General features: G+C 70.3%; 3 protein-coding genes across 6 annotated transcripts; 2 read left to right on the forward strand and 1 right to left on the reverse strand.

Moving 5' to 3' along the window:
• Window positions 1-10: 10 nt before the first annotated feature.
• Window positions 11-7,670, forward strand: MAN2B1 (mannosidase alpha class 2B member 1). Its single transcript, XM_072848292.1, has 24 exons — window positions 11-478; window positions 1,246-1,348; window positions 1,834-2,007; window positions 2,571-2,764; window positions 2,840-2,972; window positions 3,318-3,460; window positions 3,575-3,691; window positions 3,785-3,867; window positions 3,953-4,073; window positions 4,155-4,233; window positions 4,307-4,416; window positions 4,732-4,839; window positions 4,919-5,035; window positions 5,109-5,303; window positions 5,564-5,661; window positions 5,740-5,863; window positions 5,950-6,068; window positions 6,144-6,245; window positions 6,328-6,415; window positions 6,506-6,586; window positions 6,657-6,893; window positions 6,972-7,121; window positions 7,290-7,392; window positions 7,461-7,670. The coding sequence occupies exons 1-24, from the start codon at window positions 374-376 to the stop codon at window positions 7,586-7,588; spliced, it is 3,012 nt and encodes a 1,003-aa protein (XP_072704393.1). The 5' UTR covers window positions 11-373; the 3' UTR covers window positions 7,589-7,670.
• TRMT1 (tRNA methyltransferase 1) lies at window positions 7,659-12,065 on the reverse strand. Of its 4 annotated transcripts, XM_072848295.1 has the most exons (17): window positions 11,856-12,054; window positions 11,287-11,506; window positions 10,984-11,039; window positions 10,744-10,874; window positions 10,434-10,621; window positions 9,937-10,052; window positions 9,743-9,855; window positions 9,488-9,636; window positions 9,321-9,404; window positions 9,176-9,245; window positions 8,977-9,111; window positions 8,742-8,827; window positions 8,515-8,623; window positions 8,359-8,435; window positions 8,164-8,283; window positions 7,843-7,957; window positions 7,659-7,771 (listed from the first exon to the last, which is right to left on the reverse strand). In XM_072848295.1, the coding sequence occupies exons 1-17, from the start codon at window positions 11,875-11,877 to the stop codon at window positions 7,700-7,702; spliced, it is 1,863 nt and encodes a 620-aa protein (XP_072704396.1). In that variant the 5' UTR covers window positions 11,878-12,054; the 3' UTR covers window positions 7,659-7,699. The 4 variants fall into 4 exon arrangements, with proteins under 4 accessions (XP_072704396.1, XP_072704395.1, XP_072704394.1 ...); XM_072848294.1 differs by having other exon boundaries at window positions 9,176-9,404; window positions 11,287-11,503; window positions 11,856-12,065; XM_072848293.1 differs by having other exon boundaries at window positions 9,176-9,404; window positions 11,856-12,065.
• A 191-nt stretch (window positions 12,066-12,256) lies between these two features.
• NACC1 (nucleus accumbens associated 1) lies at window positions 12,257-18,218 on the forward strand. Its single transcript, XM_072848472.1, has 6 exons — window positions 12,257-12,382; window positions 13,919-14,832; window positions 15,628-15,804; window positions 15,885-15,990; window positions 16,101-16,198; window positions 16,701-18,218. The coding sequence occupies exons 2-6, from the start codon at window positions 13,938-13,940 to the stop codon at window positions 16,958-16,960; spliced, it is 1,536 nt and encodes a 511-aa protein (XP_072704573.1). The 5' UTR covers window positions 12,257-12,382; window positions 13,919-13,937; the 3' UTR covers window positions 16,961-18,218.
• Window positions 18,219-18,608: the final 390 nt, after the last annotated feature.

Raw genomic sequence — 18,608 nt, forward strand, 5'->3', positions numbered from 1 at the left:
GTGAGGGAGCCGGCTCCTCGACGCCCCATTGGAGGAGAGAGCTGCCCGTCTCTCGCTCTCCGCCGACCACGGCTCGGCGGGGGCGGGGTTTCGGGAGCTGCCACACGTCATTGGCTACCGGGCGTTCTCCCGCCGCGGGAGGAGCCGTTGCTAACGCCCGCCCGGGGAGGAGGGACTCGCGGTGTCAATCGTGGGCACTCCTCCTCCTCATTGGCGCCAGTCCGTTATGTCACCGCCCCGCCCGTGGGGGTCTTCGCGGCATTCCGCTACGCCCCGCCTTCGCTTCCCCCGCCCCTCGCCGTCCATTGGCTCCCGCTGGCCCAGAGGAGGGGCGGGGCGGGGAGCCCCCCGCGTCATGTGAACGGGTGGTCACATGACCGCCCCCGCGAGCGGCATGGCGGTGCCCGGGGCGGCGGCTCTGCTCCTCCTCCTCCTCCTCCTCCTCGGGGCTGCGGCGGCCTCGGGCTGCGGGTACCAGGTGGGCCCGGGGGTCTGGGCCGGGGAGCCGCCGGGGGCACCGGGAGAGGCTGGGGCGGCACCGGAGCGTCCTGGGGAACGGGAACCGGGAGGGACTGGGGGAACTGGGAGGCACTGGGGACACTGGGATGGACTGGGGGAACTGGGAGGCACTGGGAGCGCCTGAGGAAACGGGGACTGGGAGAGACTGGGGGAAACCGGGGAGCGGGGCGAGATCGTGGTGGGGGAGCTGGGAACCCGGGAGGGACTGGGGGGCGACTGGGAGGAGCTGGGACAGGGAGGGACTGGGCTGGGGGAGCTGGGATACCAGGAGAGACTGAAGGGAACTGGGGAAACGTGGATGGGGCAGCTGGGCTGGGACTGGGGGAACTGGGAGAGATCAGATAGGGGGAGCAGGCGGGGGCTGGGAGAGGGAAACTGGGACAGTTTGGGCCTGGAGAATGGGAAGGGATTGGGGTCTGGCCTGGACTGGGACTGGGAGCACTGGGGAGGGGCTGGGATGGGGGCCCTAGGGGAGGAAGAGGAAGATTTGGGGTCCCGGGGTGCCTGGGGCACGGCTGGACAGCGACAGTCACACGCCCCAGCCAGGCTGTCACTGCAGGGGGGGACCCTGGCGTCCTGGCTGTTGGTTTTTAGCAGCCGTTTGCATCCTCTCCCGCAACCCAACGGCTTTTTCCGGAAACAATTTTGGGGGGTGGGCAAGGGGGGGGACGTGGGGTGTAGGCACAGCCCCGTACGAGCCCTCAGGGACTCCGCTTGCGCCTGCAGTCGTGTCCGCCCACTCGCCCCGACCTCCTCAACGTGCACCTGGTGCCCCACACGCACGATGACGTGGGCTGGCTCAAGACGGTGGAGCAGTACTTCTACGGAGGTGGGTGTCCCCTCCACCGCGGGGCCAGGGAGGGGCGGTGACGTCCCCAAGGCCACTGCAGCGCCTGCAGGGACGGAGGCGACACCTCCGAGGCCGCTGTGGGGGTGGAGGTGACGCTCGGCGAGGCCAGCGTGGGGGCGAAGGGACGCCAAGTGCCGGAGATGGAGCCTGCGGCCTCCCGGAGGGGGTGGTTGGGGGTGGAGGGACAAACCCTGCCCCTGGGACGGGGACAGGAGCCCGCTTGTCCCCAGCGCGGTGTTGTGACCCCGGTTTGCCTCTTGTTTTTGCCCCTCGGCGCAGTGCTGGGACCCCTGGACCTTTCTGTGTGTCCCCCCCTGTGTCCCCTGGACATTGCCATGACCCTGTCCCCCCTGTGCTGTGACCCCCACAATCCCCGGATGTCACCTGTGTCCCCACGGATGTTGCCGTGACCCTGTATCCCGTACCGTGCCCTGACCCTGTGCCCCCCCCCTTGACCCCGTCAGTGCGTAACGAGGTGCAGCACGCGGGGGTGCAGTACATCCTGGACTCGGTGGTGGCCCAGCTGGTGGCCAACCCCTCCCGCCGCTTCATCTACGTCGAGGTGGCCTTCCTGGCCCGCTGGTGGCGGCAGCAGGACGAGGCCACGCGCCGCACCGTGCGCCAGCTCGTCGAGCAGGGTGCGGGGGGGGTTTTCCGGGGCGGGGGGAGGGTGTCTGCTGCTGGGAGGGGTGTTGGGGGTGTCCCTGGAGGGGGACGTGGGCATGGGGGCACACAGGGACGGAGGGGGGCTGGGGTGTCTCTGAGGGTCACGGGGACATGGAGGGGGAATTGGGGTGTCCTTGGGGGCCCACAGGGACATGGGACAACAACTGGGGTGTTCCTTGGAGGACGTGGAGGGGGACAGGGCTGGGGTGCCCTGGGGACGGGGACTTGCAGGGGGTACTGGGGTGTCCCTACAGGTATTTAGGGGGTGCTGGTTTGTCCCCGGAGAACAGGGGCTGCACAGGGACGTGGAGGGGGACTGAGGTGTCTCTGGGGGGTTATAGGGGGTGCACAGGGACCCGGGGAGGGACCGGGGTGTCCCTGGGGTGAGATGGGCACGGGGGGTGCGTGGGGATGCGCCTCTGAGGGGGCACGGGGGCCGGCGGGAGGGTGAGGACCCTGGGGTGGCCCCCACGGACTCGGGGTGCTGCCGGTGTGAGGTGCCGCGGTCCCCGAGCCACCCCCCCCGTCCCCGCAGGGCGCCTGGAGTTCGTGGGGGGGGGCTGGTGCATGAGCGACGAGGCAGCAGCCCACTACAGCCCCGCCATCGAGCAGCTGGCGCTCGGCCGCCGCTTCCTGCGCCGGGAGTTCGGGGCCTGCGGCACCCCCCGCGTGGCCTGGCAGATCGACCCCTTCGGGCACTCCCGCCAGCTGGCCGCCATCTTCGCCCAGGTGGGACCCCCCCCGCCCCCCCCCCCGGCCCCGCGGGGGACCCCGGCGTCCGGGCTGACCCCCTCCTCCCCGCAGATGGGCTACGACGGGCTGTTCGTGGGGCGTGTGGACCACCAGGACAAGGCGACGCGGGAGGAGCTGCGGGAGATGGAGCTGCTCTGGCGGGCGAGCGGCAGCCTGCCGCCCCCCGCCGCCGACCTCTTCACCGGTGGGATGGGGCTGGGGTCCCTCCTGGGGCTGGGGGTCCCTCGGGTCCCCCCTGTGCCTTCCCTGGGGGCTGGCCCTGTCCCAGGGTGCCCCACTGGGTGCTGCCCATCCCCTGAGCCCTCCCCGTCCCCTTCCCCTCCCTTCCTGAGGGTGACCTGTCCCCCCTGTCCCTCTCTCCCTTCCTGGGTCTGCTGTCCCCTCCTGGGGCTGTCACCGTCCTCCGGGTCCCCTCCGGGATTTTTCCTTGTCCCCAGGGAAGACCCCGTTCTCCGTCTGGCTGATCCCAACCCTGTCCCCAGCCCAGCCGCCCCGTCCCCGAGCTGACCGAGGGGGTGACTGTCCCCAGGCATCCTCCCCAACGTCTACAACCCGCCGTCGGGGTTCTGCTGGGACCAGCTCTGCTCTGACCCCCCCGTGGTGGACGAGGACAGCGAGGAGAACAACGTGGACGGCATCGTCTCCACCTTCCTGCAGATCGCTGCCAGCCAGGTGGGTCCCCCCCGGCCGTGGGGTGCTCCCTGGGGTAGGGGTGGGGGGTCCTGGACACCAGGTTTTCCCCCCAGGACAGGGGGTGCTGACTTGTCCCACCCCCCCCCCCCCCAGGCCGAGCGCTACCGCACCAACCACATCATCATGACGATGGGCTCCGACTTCCACTACGAGAACGCCAACCTGTGGTTCAAGAACATGGACAAGCTCATCACCCACGTCAATGCCCGGGTGAGCGGGGTCGCCCCCGTGTCCCCCTCCATGTCCCCCCGTGTCCCCTGCCCCCTCTCCAGCCCTGTCTCACCGCCTCCCCGGCTTTTCCAGCAAGCCAACGGCAGCCGCGTCCACGTCCTCTACTCCACGCCATCTTGCTACCTCTGGGAGCTGCACCGGGCCAACCTCTCCTGGTGAGGCCAGCGGGGCGAGGGGGAACCCAGGTGTCCGGGCAGGACAGACGGACAGATGGACGGATGCAGCCTGGCTTTCCCGCAGGTCCCTGAAGACGGATGACTTCTTCCCCTATGCAGATGGCCCCCACCAGTTCTGGACGGGCTATTTCACCAGCCGACCCGCCTTCAAGCGCTACGAGCGTCTCAGCAACAACTTTCTCCAGGTGGGACGGCGGCCCGGGGGCCAGGGTCCCCCCTCCCAAATGCCGGGTCCCCCTCCCTGACCCTCCCTTCCCTCCCGGCAGATCTGCAGCCAGCTGGAGGCTTTGGCAGGGCCGGCGGCGCGGGAGGGTCCCTACGGGCCTGGGAACAGCTCCGTGCTCCGTAAGCGCCAGCACCGGGCCCCCGGGGACCCCCTTGGATGTCCCTGATGTCCCCTCACCCCTCGCCCTGGCAGGCGAAGCCGTTGCTGTGGCCCAGCACCATGACGCCGTGACCGGCACTGAGAAGCAGCACGTGGCCGACGACTATGCCAGGCAGCTGGCGGCGGGGTGGGAAAGCTGCCAGGTAGGGCCTGGCTGCCCATTTTGGGGGGACAAGATGGGGTTTTGGGGGTGCAGAGCCAGGGCTAGCAGCTGGGGGTGAACCAGCATCACGTCCATAGGGCAAACTGGTGTCTGGTGGGGGTGAACTGGTATCTGGGGGGACAGGAGCCGGTGGCCGTTTTGGGGACGAGCCTCTGGCCCTGGGCAGTGTTTTGTGGACAAGCTGGGATCTGGGTGGCCAGAGGACGGGAGCTGGTGGCCGTGGTTTTGGGGGGACGGGTCAGTGAGCGGCCCTCGTTACCGGCTGTGCCGCATAACCGTCCCGTGGTCCCGGCAGCTCCTGGTCGCCAATGCCCTGGCCAGCCTCGGCGGCAGCAAGGAGAACTTTGTCTTCTGCAACGCCCTCAATGTCAGCGTCTGTCCCCTGACGGAGGCGGCCGGCCGCGTGAGCACCTCGGCGGGGGGCTGGAGGGGGGCTGCGAGGTCCCGGCAGGGCTAACGCGCCGTGTCCCTCTGTCCCTCAGTTCACCGTCATCCTCTACAACCCCCTGGGCCGCCGTGTGTCCTGGCCCATCCGGCTGCCGGTCAATGGGGCGTCCTATGCGGTGACAGACCCCCAGGGCCAGCCTGTACCCAGCGAGGTGAGCCCAGGCCAGCTGCTGCGTCCCCCCCACCCGCCCGCTTCCCTCCCTGACCCTCCCTGCCTGTCCCCAGGTCGTCCCGGTCTCCAACTTCACCCGCCGGCTGCGGAGGGACAGCGGCAGCGCCACGTGGGAGCTCCTCTTCCAGGCCTCCGCACCCCCCCTGGGCTTCAGCACCTTCACCGTCTCCCGGCTGAACCGCGGGGACCCCCGTGCACACCCCGCCCGGACCCCGGTGTTGTCGCAGCCTCGGGAGATCCAGAATGAGGTATGGTCCCGCTGGGGAGGATGCATTTCCCCCACAAGTGTTGGGCGCTGGGTGGATGCAGTTTGGGGTCTGTCCCCGCAGGGTCCTGGGGGCTGGAGCCGGTGCCCGGGGCAGAAAACCCCTGTCCTTCAGCCCCAGGTGGTCACACCTCCGTTGGCCCAGTTAAACCAGTCCCGGGGTGATGGGAGGAACTGGGGGAGCAGGAATGGGCTGAGCGGACACAGGGCAGATGCTTGACCCGCCGCCATCCGGCCCCGCAGCACATCCGGGTGCTCTTCGACCCCCTCACCGGGCACCTGAAGGAGATCCAGAACCTGGACAAGAGCATCTCGCTGCCCGTCTTCCAGAGCTTCTACTGGTGAGTGCTGGTGGGGCCTGGATACCCGGGTCCCTCGTGCGGGACCTTCCTCCACCACCCCTCCTCCTCTCGCCGCAGGTACAATGCCAGCGTCGGCAATGACCAGAGCACCCAGGCCTCTGGCGCCTACATCTTCCGCCCCAACAGCTCCGAGCCCATCCCTGTCTCTGGCTCCAAGCGGGTCTCCACGCACGTGGTGAAGGTGGGTGGTGGGGCTGGCGTCCCCGGGGGCGTCCCTGGGGTGGGGTTGTCCCCAGGGTGCTGAGCCCCGCTCCGTGTCCCTTGCAGAACACGCTGGTGCAGGAGGTCCACCAGAACTTCTCCTCGTGGTGCTCCCAGGTGGTGCGGCTCCATGCAGGGCGGCCCTACGTGGAGCTGGAGTGGACCGTGGGGCCCATCCCCGTGGCGTGAGTTAGGGACGGGGAGCCCCTGGGGATGGGGGGCCCCCTTGGAGCCCCCCGCTCACCCCCTGCCTCTCCCAGGGACGGCTGGGGCAAGGAGATCATCAGCCGCTTTGAGACGACGCTGCAGACGGATGCTCGCTTCTACACCGACTCCAATGGGCGGCAGATCCTGGAGCGCAGGTCGGGGCTGGACCGGGCACTTGCCGTGGCCCCCCGAGACCCCTGTCCCCCTCCCCGTAACTGGGCTCTGCCTCGTCCCCAGGCGTGACTACCGTCCCACGTGGAACCTGAGCCAGACAGAGCCTGTGGCAGGGAATTACTACCCCGTTAACAGCCGCATCTTCATCAAGGTACCGGCTTTGGGGTGGTGGCAGGGAAGCAGGGGACTGAGCCCGGGGCAGAGCTCATCGCACCCACGGCCCTTCCCTCCCTGCCCGCAGGACAAGAAGTTCCAGCTGACGGTGTTGACGGATCGCTCGCAGGGCGGCAGCAGCATCTTCGACGGCTCCCTGGAGCTCATGGTGAGGGGACGCAGTGCAGGCGGTCCCGGGGGCAGGGGCCACGCTGGGATGTAACCGCCATCCCCTCCAGGTCCATCGGCGGCTCCTGTACGACGACAACCGGGGTGTGGGGGAGCCGCTGGTCGAGCTGGGAGCCGACAAGCAGGGGCTGGTGGTCCGCGGCCGCCACCTCGTCCTCCTCGACACAGTGGAGTCGTCAGCCGACCAGCACCGGCTCCTGGCGCAGGAGCTGTTCATGGCACCCTACGCGGTGCTGGCGCCCGGCGGGGGCCCGTCCTACCGCCGTGGTCAGCCCGGCCTGCGGCAGGTGAGGTGGGGAGGGGGCTGCCTGGGGAGGGAAGGGGGGCTGCTGCGGCGTCCCCTCGCCCTCACCCTCTCCCTGCAGTTCTCGGCGCTGCGGCAGGAGCTGCCCCACAACGTCCACCTCCTGACGCTGGCACCCGGGGACGCCGGCACCCTCCTGCTGCGGCTGGAGCACCAGTTTGAGAGGGGGGAGAGTGCCAACAGCTCCCAGCCCGTCACCGTCGACCTCCTGGTGAGCCGAGCCCGGCCAGGAGCCGACCCTGTGGCCAGGCTCCCCCCTCAGCTCAGCCTGCCCCCGGCTCGAGGGGCTCCCGGGGCTGATCCCCGGTCCTGGAGGCGATCCCACCCCCAGGGACAGATATGGGGTGGTCGCTGAAGGGGTTTTTTCCCCCTCTCACAGAACCTCTTCTCGGCTTTCACCGTCACCTCCGTGCAGGAGATGAGCCTAGGAGCCGACCTGCCACTCAATGCCATCTCCCGCCTGGTCTGGACCCCGGCTACAGGTACTGGGGGGTCTGGGGGGGCTCTGGGGGGGCTGGAGCCTCTCCTCACCCCTCCCCTCTTCTCCCAGGTCCGGCCCAGCCCCCGCCAGTCCCCAAACTGGACCCGAGCCGGGTCACGCTGCAGCCCATGGAGATCAGGACCTTCCTGGCCACAGTGCAGTACAAGGTGCCTGGAGCTGGCCCGGGGGGGGCGTGAGTGGCCCCGGCTTGACCGGGGGGCTCTGCCCCCGCCCCCCTCCCTCGCAAGTGCATTAAAAACCACGAGATTTTTTTCTCAGGCACGGTTTAATCGGGGCGAGAGGCGGCGTCAGGGCTGGGGGGCGGCTGGGGCCTCCCCCTCGTGCGAGTAACGGCACTGGGTGCCCAAGGAGCAGTTTCCCTGTGGGAGAGGAGGTGGGTGAGGGGGCTGTGCCCTGCGCCAGGGCTGGCCCCCCCTTGTTCCCGACCCACCTCCTTGAAGCGTTTGCAGGGGAAGTTTTTCAGGCTGGTGCTGTCGTCTGTCCGCTCCGTCCGTTTGTTCTGGTGTCGTTTCCGCTTCTCCTGGAGGGAGGGAGAGATGCCGCCCCTGGGGGGGGGGATGCGGGGTGAGGGGGGGCAGAGACATGCCCCCCTAAAAGGCGAGAACAAGGGACCCTTCCCTCCCCCTGCTTTTTTTGGGGGCCTTATTGTCTGTCCTGGGAAAACATGGGGGGCTCTTTGAGAAGGTTTGAGGGTGGCTGCTGGCAGCCCAACCCCAAAATCGGACGCCCGAGAAGCCCCTCCTGCCCTTACCCAGCCTTGGCCCTGGCTTTGGGACCCCAAAAGGCTTCGGGGTTTTCCGGGAACCGCTTCAAGCCCCGTTTTCTGGAGCTGGGGTTGGCATCGTCACGGAGGACGAAGGAGGCCTGGAACCTGGGAGGGTGAAGGGGGGGGGGTCAGGATCATTTTGGGGGGATCAGCGGGTCCCCCCTCTCTCCCTCGTCATACGTGGGCTCCACGGAGAGAATGCGGGCAGCCGGGCTGGTCTCCGTGAGCCGCTCACGCTTCACGGGGTGGATCTTGGTCTGGGGGAGATGAGGAGGGTGTGTTCAGCTCAGCCCCGGGGTGGGGGTGGGGGGGGGGGTCCCTGAGCCCCCTCCTCACCCAGCAGCGCATGATGTCCCAGAGCACAGCGGGCGGCGCGTCCGTCTTCACGGCGTTCTTGCAGGCGTGGGAGAGCGACACGCGGTAGCCGGCGTGCAGGAGGGCAGACCTGGGGTGCAGCGGGTCAGACTCGGGGGGGCTGGGGGGTGCAGGGATGGGGCTGGGGGGGGGAGGTGGAGGATTCACAGGGTTTGAGCCAGAGGAAGGGATGTTTGGGGTGCCCCGACCTGAACTGCAGCAGGGAGGGGGTGTTGCAGTGGATGGTGCTGCTGAGGCTGTCGAGGGTGTAGTAGAGGGGGACATCGCTGAGCTCCTGCCCTCGGCACACAGGGAGCAGCAGAGTCAGTGCCAGCCCCAAAATCTGGGGCGGGGTTTGGCCCTGCCTCGAGCTCAGGATGCCAGAGCCGTCCCCAGGGCCGGTCCCCTCCCTGTCCAGGGCCGGTCCCCTCCCTGTCCCGGTACCTCGGTGATGACGCTGAGCATCCCCCGCATCCGCTCCTCTGTCTGGAAGCGCCCGGGGCTGCTCTCCAGCGCTGCCAGCACCCGCTCCACAAAGGCTGGGTCGTGCAGGGGCTCGGCCCACATGGGGCCACCCAGCTGGGGGGGACACGATGAGGGGGGGTCGGTGCTGGAGGCAGGGGACAGGGGGATGTGCACCCACCTGGTGCCGCTGCTGGCAGAACTCGCAGGTGGGACCCACGGGCGGCCCTGTGGCTGCCCCATACTTGAAGCTGGAAGGGGAAAGCCAAGGTGTGAGCAGCCCCCCACTGTCACAGCCCCCCACCGCCCCCCCAGCCCCACCGTACCCGGTGCCGTGGCTCGTGACTTTGCCCAGGCGCTGGAGATGGTGGCTGCCGCAGCCCACGCAGTGGTACACCAGGGCCTGCTTGCTGCCGGGACAAGGGGGGGGTCAGGGACAGCAGGAGGGTGCAGGACCCCCCCATGGCCCCCCCGTGAGTGTCCCCCCCCTCACCTGGCCGAGGCCTTCACCTTCGCCTGGCCCGTGAAGACCCGCACGAAAACACGGATGTAGAAGTCGGCACTGACGGAGAGCAGCGGCACGATGAAGCGCTGGTAGCAGTTGGCGCGGCTGTCCAGGCTGTGCAGGATGATGCGGAGGGCCTGGGGGGGGACATACGGGATGGCCCTGACCTGCTGCCCCCCACCCTCTGCTGCCGGCAAGAGCGTGGTGGTCTCAAGGACCCCCCCCCCCCCGCCCAGCACTCACCATCTCGTGGCAGAACTTGCCCTTGAGGGACACGGCCCCGTACTTGCTGTAACACGTCTCGGCGCTGTTCCCCGCCATCACGCCCATGTCCGTGCAGGTGACACAGAGCAGCCCTGGCCGGGGGACAAGGTCAGGGTGCTGCCGGGGTGACCCCCGGGACACCCCCCGCCCCCTCCCCAGCCTCTGCCGCTCACCTCCTTCGCTCACAGCCTGCACAGCGGCGTCCAGGAAGGGTGCGGGGCTGCCATAGGGGTCCAGGTCGATCACGTCAAAGGGCTCCTTGTCCACCTTGCACTGGTACATCAGCATCCTGGGGGGGAAAGGAGGGTCCTGGAGCAATGGGGGCCCCAACGGGCCCCCAGACCCACCCTGGTCCTGGGGAAACCCCACAGGAACCAATGCCTCTGCCCAGCACGCACTAGGAGGGGACTGGTGGGGTCCCCACAAACCAGCCCCACTTTGGGGCTGCATCCCTCGGGGCAGGGGGATGGGATGTCCCCTCTAGCCACCCCTGTGGGGCTGCTGGGACCAGTCTGGGGCCCCCCAGTACAGGGGGAAAACCCTAGTGAGACCACCAGGGTGGTCAGGGCCACGGACAGGGTGTCCCGAGGGTGCTGGGGGGTGAACCACAGCGTCCCACTCCCCAGCGGGCTTCGGGGTGGGCTGCCGGGAAGCAGCACAGAGGGGGTACCTGGCGTCGGCCATGCGGGGGACCACCAGGTCCCCCACCCCGTTGAAGGCCACGTTGCGGCTCATCAGCTCCACTGCCCGGGCTGAGAAGTCGTTGGCCACCACGGCCCGCAGCCCCGGCACCTCCTTGGCGAAGCGGATGGAGCGGAGCCCCGAGGCCGCCAGCGCCTCCAGGACCCGCAGCCCTCCCTGCGGGGAGAGAGCGATGCCGACGGGGGCTCAGGGGGCCGGCGGGGCAGAGACCCCGACTGGGGACGGAGGGGACGCAGCAGTCGCCCCCCCCCCCCCTTCCCCACAGCCCCCCCCAGCACCTCGCACACTTCTCCCGGCTTCGCCGTCCGCGGGGCCTCGGGGCCGTCGGGCGCAGGCGCGGTGTCACCGTCACCGTCTTCTGGCGGTTGGGGGCTGCCCGCGCCCGTCTTCTCCTCCCCGGGGAGGATGACTGGAAAAGAGAGGGGGGCCTGGTGGCAGAGCAGAGCCCTGGGGACGGGGACCCCGAGGACAGGGCCAAGGGCGAGCGCAGGGGACGGGGACCCCGAGAGGGTACCTACCCCTGATCCCCTTCGGCTGCAGCTGGAGCCGAGCGAACTCTGTCATGATGGCGCAGCTGGGGGGGACGCGGCGTCAGGGACCCTGCTGGGGCGGGTGGGGACAACCCCAAGCCCGCCATGGTCCCCCTGGGGCAGCCCAGAGCCCCCACGATCCTCCCAGGACACCTCAGAGCCCCCGGGGACAACCCCGTGGCCCCCCCGGACTCTCCTGGGACACCCCAGAGCCCCGCCATGACCCCGCTAGGACAAACCCGAGCCCCCCACGACCCTCCCAGGACCCCCGGGCCCCCCAGCCCCGCTCACGTCAGGTCGCGGTTGAAGCCCTGCACGGGGTTGTAGAAGACCTCGTTGGCGCTGGGGAAGAGGATGGTGGCTCGGCCCTCGGAGATCAGCGCCCCGCCGGCCCGGGGGGGCCCCCCCGCGCCTGGGGGGGGCCCGGAGCCGTTGGGGGAGACCCCGTCCATGGCAGGGGGAGCGCGGAGGGGGCCCGGGCTGGCTCTGCAAAAGGTGCTGAAGGCGGCTGCTGGGGGGCGGATTAACGCTGCGGGTTAACGGAGCGGCCCTGGGGGAGATGGGGCGGTTTGGGGGCCCGGGGAAATGGGGGAGGCTGGGGAAAGCCCCGAAAAGCGGGAGCGAGAGGCGAGGCCCAGAAAAGGGGGGCAGCGGGGGAACATGGAGCCCCCAGAGGGGCCGGGGTCAGACGCCCAAGGCGGGACCGGGGGGGACAGAGCGGGGACAGTCTCCTCAACACGTGGCACGGGACAAGGCCGGGCGCCCCCAAATCCCGCCCGCGCCCCGCCAGACCCCACCCCACCCCACCGGTCACGCCCCTTCAGGCCCCGCCCCCCCCCCCGCCGGTACCCTCCGCTCACCCGCCCGCACAGCCCCGCGCATCCTCCGCGCCGCCCCTCACATGGGCGCCGCCATGTTGCGGCGGGCCGAGCGCGGTCACGTGACCCGCGGTGGACGGCGCCCTGTGAGGGTCATAAAGGCTCCGCCCAACCCTAACGCGGCCGGGAAACCTGATCCCGGGGAGGGGGGGGGATCCCAGGAGAGGGATCCCGGCCTGATCCCGCGGGGATCCGCCCTGGGGGGCCCAGCTGATCCCGCGGGGGGGCAGGGATACCCCTGGCTCCGCGTGTCCTCGTATCCCCCCTCCCCGCCGTGTCCCCGGGGGGGGGGGGGGGGGCACGAGGCCGCTCGGCGCTCGGCTGGCCGTGCCTGCGGCGCGGCGGATGCGCGTGCGCGGGTGGCGCGCCGGGCGGTGCGGCGCTCGGCGCTCGGCTGATCACGCCTGCCGCACAATGAATGGCCGCTGAGCGCGGCGGGGACGGGGACGGGCACCGGCAGCGGCACCGGGAGCGGCCGGAGCCGCAGCGCAGCCCCCCTCCGGCCTCCGGTAAGGCGGGGACCCTCCCCGGCCCCGCCTCCCGCCCCCTCGGGCCTGCCCCCCGCCCCTCCCCCCCCGCGCAGGTCTCGGCCCACCCCCGGGCCTGGCCCCCCACCCCCGTTTCCCTGGGTCTGCGGTACCTTCCCGCCCCCGGGTCGGGGATCCCCGGCGCCCGCCGCGTTCCCGGGGGAATGCGGTCCCCCTCCCCCCCTCCCGCAGTACTGGGGGTCCCCTCTCCTTCCCCCCCCCCCCGGGTTTTGGGGTCCCCCGCTCCCCTCCCGGGCCTGGGGCATTTACCGATCCTTCCCCCGCAAGGGCTGGGGTCCCGTCTGTCCCCAATGCAGGGAGTGGGGTCCCCTCTGCCCCTCTCCCGAATGGGGAAACCTCGTTCTCCCCAGAACGGGGGGCTCCCCGTGCCCCCCGAGTGCTGGGGACCCCCGCCCCCTCAAGGAACAGGATTCCTTCAAGCCCCTGCCTAAACTGCGGGTCCCCCCCTACCCCCGGCCTCCCCCAAATGCTGGGGACCCTCTTGTCCTCCCCAGGCAGGGGGATCCCCCTGCCCCTCCCCACCCGGGGGGGGCATGCCCCATAGTCACCAGGCCTGGGACCGCCCCGCCCCCAGGCTGGGACCCTGCTAGGCCTGGGGAACCCCTTGGCCAGGGCACCGCCATGTCCCCAGGCTTGGGGACTCCCGAGAGTCCCCGTGGCTCAGGCAGGGACACCCCCTAAGGCAGGGACCCCCGAATACCACCCCAAAGGGAAGCCACAACTTTGCTGCTGCTTCGCCCACCCCGTGTCCGTGGGTCCATCCGGCCTCGCCACCCCCTCTCCCGGCCGAGCTCCCTCTTCCCCAATCTCTGGGGGCTCAGACCCCCCCCGGGACCCTCCCAACTCTTGGGGCACCCCCACCTCTTAATACGCCATCTGGGGGTTTCTCCAGACCCGTTTTTCAGCTCCCCCCGACCCCCATAGGGGTGGGGGGCTGTTCCTGTGGCCACAGGGCAGCCCCAGGCTGGGGGGGGGATCTGGGGTTCCCCCACACACCGCGTGGGTGCCCGGCTGAGCTCTGCTGGGGGGGCACTGGACCCCTGCGGGGCCGTGTCTAACTCCGGTGCCTGGTCTGTTCCTCTTCCCTCCCCTGTGTCCGTCCCCGTCCCTTCCATGCCTCTCTGTCCCTGTCCCCATGTCCCTGCTCTGCTCCCCGTCACCGCTGTGTCCCCCCATGTCTCTGCCCCCATCTACGTGTCCCTTGTGCTCCTATACCGCTCCCTGGGTCCCCATTCCCACGTGTCCCCCATGTCTACCCCCCTTCCGGGTGTCCCTACACGTCCCCTGTGTCTGTGCTACTCCCTGTGTCCCTGTCCCCACGTGCCCTCGCATCTGCCTCGCTCCTCGTGTATCCGTGTCCCTGACGTCCCTGCATGTCCCCCATGTCTGCCCCGCCCCCTGTGTCCCTGTCCTCACGTGTCCATCCCGCTCCCTCTCCCCATGGGGCCCCCGTCGTCCCCCCCTGTCTGCCCCGTGTCCCCCTCCCCGTTCCCGCAGGCCCCCGTCGGCTCCCGCCATGGCTCAGACGCTGCAGATGGAGATCCCCAACTTCGGGAACAGCATCCTGGAGTGCCTGAATGAGCAGCGGCTGCAGGGGCTGTACTGTGACGTCTCGGTGGTGGTGAAGGGCCACGCGTTCAAGGCGCACCGGGCCGTGCTGGCCGCCAGCAGCTCCTACTTCCGGGACCTTTTCAACAGCAGCAAGAGCGCGGTGGTGGAGCTGCCGGCCGCCGTCCAGCCCCAGTCCTTCCAGCAGATCCTCAGCTTCTGCTACACGGGGCGGCTCAGCATGAACGTGGGCGACCAGTTCCTGCTGATGTACACCGCCGGCTTCCTGCAGATCCAGGAGATCATGGAGAAGGGGACTGAGTTCTTCCTCAAGGTCAGCTCACCCAGCTGCGACTCACAGGGGCTGCACGGCGAGGAGGCACCCTCCTCCGAGCCCCAGAGCCCCGTGGCCCAGACCTCGGGGTGGCCCTCGGGCGCCGCCGCCTTGCCCCTGGTCTCGCGGGTGAAGACGGAGCAGGGCGAGCCCGACGGGGTGCAGTGCACCTTCGTGGTCAAGCGCCTCTGGGACGGCGGCCCCAAGGATGGCGCCGCCGGCGGCAACGGCAGCCGCAAGATGGCCAAGTTCTCGGCGCCCGAGCCGGGCCGCCAGCCGCAGCCCCCCGCCCCGGCAGCGGCGGCGGCAGGGCCAGCCCCGGCGGCGGCGGCGGCAGCTCCCGGCCCCAGCGCGGCCGACCAGACCAGCCCCGGGGGCACGTCCAGCGCCTACACGAGCGACAGCCCCGGCTCCTTCCACAACGAGGAGGACGAGGAGGAGGACGGGGGCGAGGAAGGCTCCGACGAGCAGTACCGCCAGATCTGCAACATGTACACCATGTACAGCATGATGAATGTAGGGCAGGCAGGTGAGGCTCCGCCCACCGGGGGGTGTGGTCGGTATGCCCCACCCATTGGGCGTGGCCCGCCGAGGCTCCACCCATGGGGTGAGGGCAAATGAGGCTCCAGCTCTGGGGTGCGGTTTGGGGAAGGGGTGTCTGCCCACAGGGGTGTGGTCATGTAAGGCACCGCCCATGGGGGTGTGGTCAACCGAGGCCCCACCCATGAGGCGTGGTCATCCAATGCACAACCTGTGGCATGGCTGAGGAGGGGTGTGGTCAACCGAGGCTCCACCCACAGGGGGGTGGGTCAACTGAGGCTCTACCTTTAGGGTGTGGTCTAGGAAGGGGTGTGGCCAAGGGTGGTGCCATCTCTGGGGTGTGGTTTTCTGAGGCTCCGCCTCCCTTGGGGCATGGCTGGAAGCAGGTGGGGGCTTCTGTGTTCTGGGGGTGGAGCTAAAGGGGGTGGGGGATCAGTGCTCCACCTCTGGGTGTGGCTGCGAGGGTCCACGCCCCTTTAGGGTGTGGCTACAGGTGTGGGGGAGCCAGGTGAAGCTCCACCCCAGGACATGGGTGCTGGTTGTGGCCTGCCAGGCTCCACCCCATGGGTGGGGCTCGGGTAGGGGCGGGGCCTGGTGGGGCTCCACCCCCAGGCAGTGGCTGGGGGGGCGTGTGGCCATGAATCGAGCTGTCGCCCTCTCCCCGTGTCCCCTGCCCCGTCCCCTGCCCCCTCGGGGACTTTCACCGGAGGTGGGGTGGGAGCCCCGGGGTCGGGGCCCTGTGTCCCCCCTCGTCCGCCCCGCTGACACCCAGCGTCCCCCCCAGCCGCGGAGAAGGTGGAGGCGCTGCCGGACCAGGCCACCTCGGAGTCGCGCAACCGGGTGCGGGTGCGGCAGGACCTGGCCTCGCTGCCGGCCGAGCTCATCAACCAGATCGGGAACCGCTGCCACCCCAAGCTCTACGACGAGGGAGACCCCGCCGAGAAGCTGGAGCTCGTCACGGGTACACCCGGGGTGGGGGTCCCCGCGGGGTGGGGGTCCCCATGGGGCGCCCGGCCCTGCTCACCCCTCCTGTCCCCCCAGGCACCAACGTCTACATCACGCGGGCGCAGCTGATGAACTGCCACGTCAGCGCGGGGACGCGGCACAAAGTCCTCCTGCGGCGGCTCCTGGCGTCCTTCTTCGACCGGTGAGTCGGGCCGCGGCACCCGGCTTCTCCCCCCGCCCGGTTTTGGAGTCCCACGGGGTCGGGGGGACCCGGACGCCTGGGTTCTCACCCCGTTTGTTGCCCCCCGCCAGCAACACCCTGGCCAACAGCTGCGGCACGGGCATCCGCTCATCCACCAACGACCCCAGCCGGAAGCCGCTGGACAGCCGGGTCCTGCACGCTGTCAAGTGTGAGTGGGGGGACGCAGGACCCCGGGGGACGGGGATACCCCGGGGCAGAGATGGGACGCCAGGGAAAGGACCAGAGGAACTCTAGGGACGGGGGGAGCCCAGGGTTGGGGGACCCACAGGAAGAGGGGATGGAGACCCCAGAGAGGGGATGCGGGGGACAGGGGAGGCCCCAAGGAGAGAGGGGATGTCGGGGGATAAGGGACAGGAGAGACCCCAGGGCTGGGGAACCCCAGAGAGAGGGGACGATGGGGGACAGGGGAGACCCCAGGGAGAGAGGGGATGAGAGGGGACAGGAGAGACCCCGGGGCTGGGGGACCCCAGAGAGAGGGGATGACAGGGGACAGAGCAGACCCGGGGCTGGGGGACCGTGGGGACAGGGGGAACAAGAGATGACGGGGTCGCTACAAGACACCCGTGACTCCCTGGGGTGGGTGGCAGCAGACTGGGGGGGACACAGAGGGCTGTGTGTGACCCCGTCCCTGTCTGTGTGTCCCCCCCCAGTTTACTGCCAGAACTTCGCGCCCAACTTCAAGGAGAGCGAGATGAACGCCATCGCCGCCGACATGTGCACCAACGCCCGGCGCGTCGTGCGCAAGAGCTGGATCCCGAAGCTGAAGCTGCTGATGGCCGAGGGCGACTCCTACACCTCCTTCATCAACGACACCGGCAAGCTGGAGCCCGACATCATGGGCCCCGAGCCGGCCTTCGAGGCTGGCGGCCACGAGGGCGAGGCGGGTGCCCCGGGGGAGGGCCTGCAGTGACCCCCGCCCCGGCTCCCCTGGGGACCCCCGCCGGGTAGGGACCCCCTCCAGTAGGGCCCCGTGGCCGGGTAGGGACCCCCACCGGTGGAGGGGCACCCGCGCTGGGTAGGGCCCCGTGACTGTGTAGGGACCCGTGTGGGTGTAGGGACCCCCCCCAGGCGGGCACCCCCGTGGGGCAGGGCCCCCCCGCCCCCCCGGGGCAGGGACCTACCCGAGGAGGGCCCCGTGCTGCTGTGGGGCCCCCGGCCACGGGGTCTGGTCCCGTCCCTGTGGGGTTTGGGGCTTGGGGGGTGGCAGGGGCTCAGCCCAGCCCAGCCGCCCCCCCCAGCGGTTTCGGGGGGCCGGGGGGGCCGAGGCGCTGCTCAGCTCGGGCTTTTCTTCTGCGCCGCCTCCCGCTCGGGCGCGAGGTGACAAGGTCCTGTGTCCCCTCCCCGGGGCTGGCGTCTCTCCTGGCCCCCCCCCGCCTCCCCCCCCCCCCCGGTGCCCCCTGTCACCTCTGGGGGCCCCCACGTGTCCCCCAGGTCCCCTCCCCAGGGCCGACGTTTCTCCAGGCGCCCGCGTGGGTCCCCCACGTCCCCTCCCCGGGGCCACTGTCTCAGCAGGCAAACCGCATGTGTCCCCCCGTGTCCCGTCCCGTCCCCCCCACCCCGGGGACCGGCATCTCTCTGGGCAACCCCACGCGTTTGCTCCGGTCCCCCCTGTCCCGGCGTCTCCCCAGGCGCCTGCATGTGTCCCCAGGTCCCCCGCGGGTCCCGTGTCCCCCGTCCCCCCGGGGCCAGAGTCTCTCCAGGTGGCTGCGTGTGTCCCCCCCAGGTCCCCCGTCCACGTGTCTCTCCGGGTCCCCCCGTCCCCTCCCCCGGGGGGGTATCTCTCCGGGCGATGGCACCTTGTTGCCCAGGTGCCCCCCTGGCCCCCAGCTCCCCGTGCCCTGGCAGAAAGGGGGGGGGTCCCCTGTCTGTGTCCCCCCCGCCCCGGCCAACAGGGGATGTGGGCAGGGGGGGGCAGAGTTGAGGCCGTGTGTGGCCCCCTCCATGGGGTTGGGACCCCCCCCACAGGCTTAAAGGCCAAACCTCCCCTGTGGAGCAGTTCCTCCTCGTTAGCCCCTCGTTCGTTAGCTCCCACTGGGGTCTGTGCTTGGGGGTGGGGGACACACGTGTTACCCCGGGGGGACGGGAGGGGGACACCCTGGAGCAGCCAGGCAGGGGTGGACCCAGCGTCCTGGCCGGGGCGATTTGGGAGGGGGCGTGGGTTGGGATCCCACCTCTGCAGGGGAGTCCAGGGGGGACACGACACACAACACAGGGACCCCCCCAGCCCCAGCTCTGCTCCCCTGCCCCCTCAGCACCAGGGCTTTGCACTGGCTTTACTCCAGACCCCGAAGGGGGAAACTGAGGCACCGCGTGGTGGCTCCCCCTGTGCAGATTTGGGGGGCTGGGAGGGAACCCAGGCATCCGCCCCGCCCCCCCCGGCAGCCCCCAACAGGTCTCCTGACGTTCGGTCAAGTGCCTTACCCGCTGCCCGGCCCCCGGGCTCCGATCGCGTCTCCACTATCTCACCGCTCCGTGCCAAACCGCCCCAGCCCCCCGCTGCCCTGGCCCGGGGGGGATGACGGGGACCCCACACCCCTCCTGTCACGCCACCCCCACCC

Source organism: Ciconia boyciana, chromosome 31 (genome assembly GCF_034638445.1).
Source record: "Ciconia boyciana chromosome 31, ASM3463844v1, whole genome shotgun sequence".
NCBI lineage: Eukaryota > Metazoa > Chordata > Aves > Ciconiiformes > Ciconiidae > Ciconia > Ciconia boyciana.

What these genes read in the sequence shown, in the direction of transcription:
- MAN2B1 (XM_072848292.1), top strand. Translation starts at nt 374, where the DNA reads ATGACCGCCCCCGCGAGCGGCATGGCGGTGCCCGGGGCGGCGGCTCTG. An exon ending in TGGCCGCCATCTTCGCCCAG is followed by an intron (nt 2,765 to 2,839) that starts GTGGGACCCCCC and finishes TCCTCCCCGCAG; the next exon opens with ATGGGCTACGACGGGCTGTT. An exon ending in CGCCGCCGACCTCTTCACCG is followed by an intron (nt 2,973 to 3,317) that starts GTGGGATGGGGC and finishes GACTGTCCCCAG; the next exon opens with GCATCCTCCCCAACGTCTAC.
- TRMT1 (XM_072848293.1), bottom strand. Translation starts at nt 11,877, where the DNA reads ATGCGCGGGGCTGTGCGGGCGG. An exon ending in AGCCGGGAGAAGTGTGCGAG is followed by an intron (nt 10,622 to 10,743) that starts GTGCTGGGGGGG and finishes CTCTCCCCGCAG; the next exon opens with GGAGGGCTGCGGGTCCTGGA. An exon ending in TCTGCCAGCAGCGGCACCAG is followed by an intron (nt 9,112 to 9,175) that starts GTGGGTGCACAT and finishes TGTCCCCCCCAG; the next exon opens with CTGGGTGGCCCCATGTGGGC.
- NACC1 (XM_072848472.1), top strand. Translation starts at nt 13,938, where the DNA reads ATGGCTCAGACGCTGCAGATGGAGATCCCCAACTTCGGGAACAGCATC. An exon ending in GATGAATGTAGGGCAGGCAG is followed by an intron (nt 14,833 to 15,627) that starts GTGAGGCTCCGC and finishes CGTCCCCCCCAG; the next exon opens with CCGCGGAGAAGGTGGAGGCG. An exon ending in GAAGCTGGAGCTCGTCACGG is followed by an intron (nt 15,805 to 15,884) that starts GTACACCCGGGG and finishes CTGTCCCCCCAG; the next exon opens with GCACCAACGTCTACATCACG.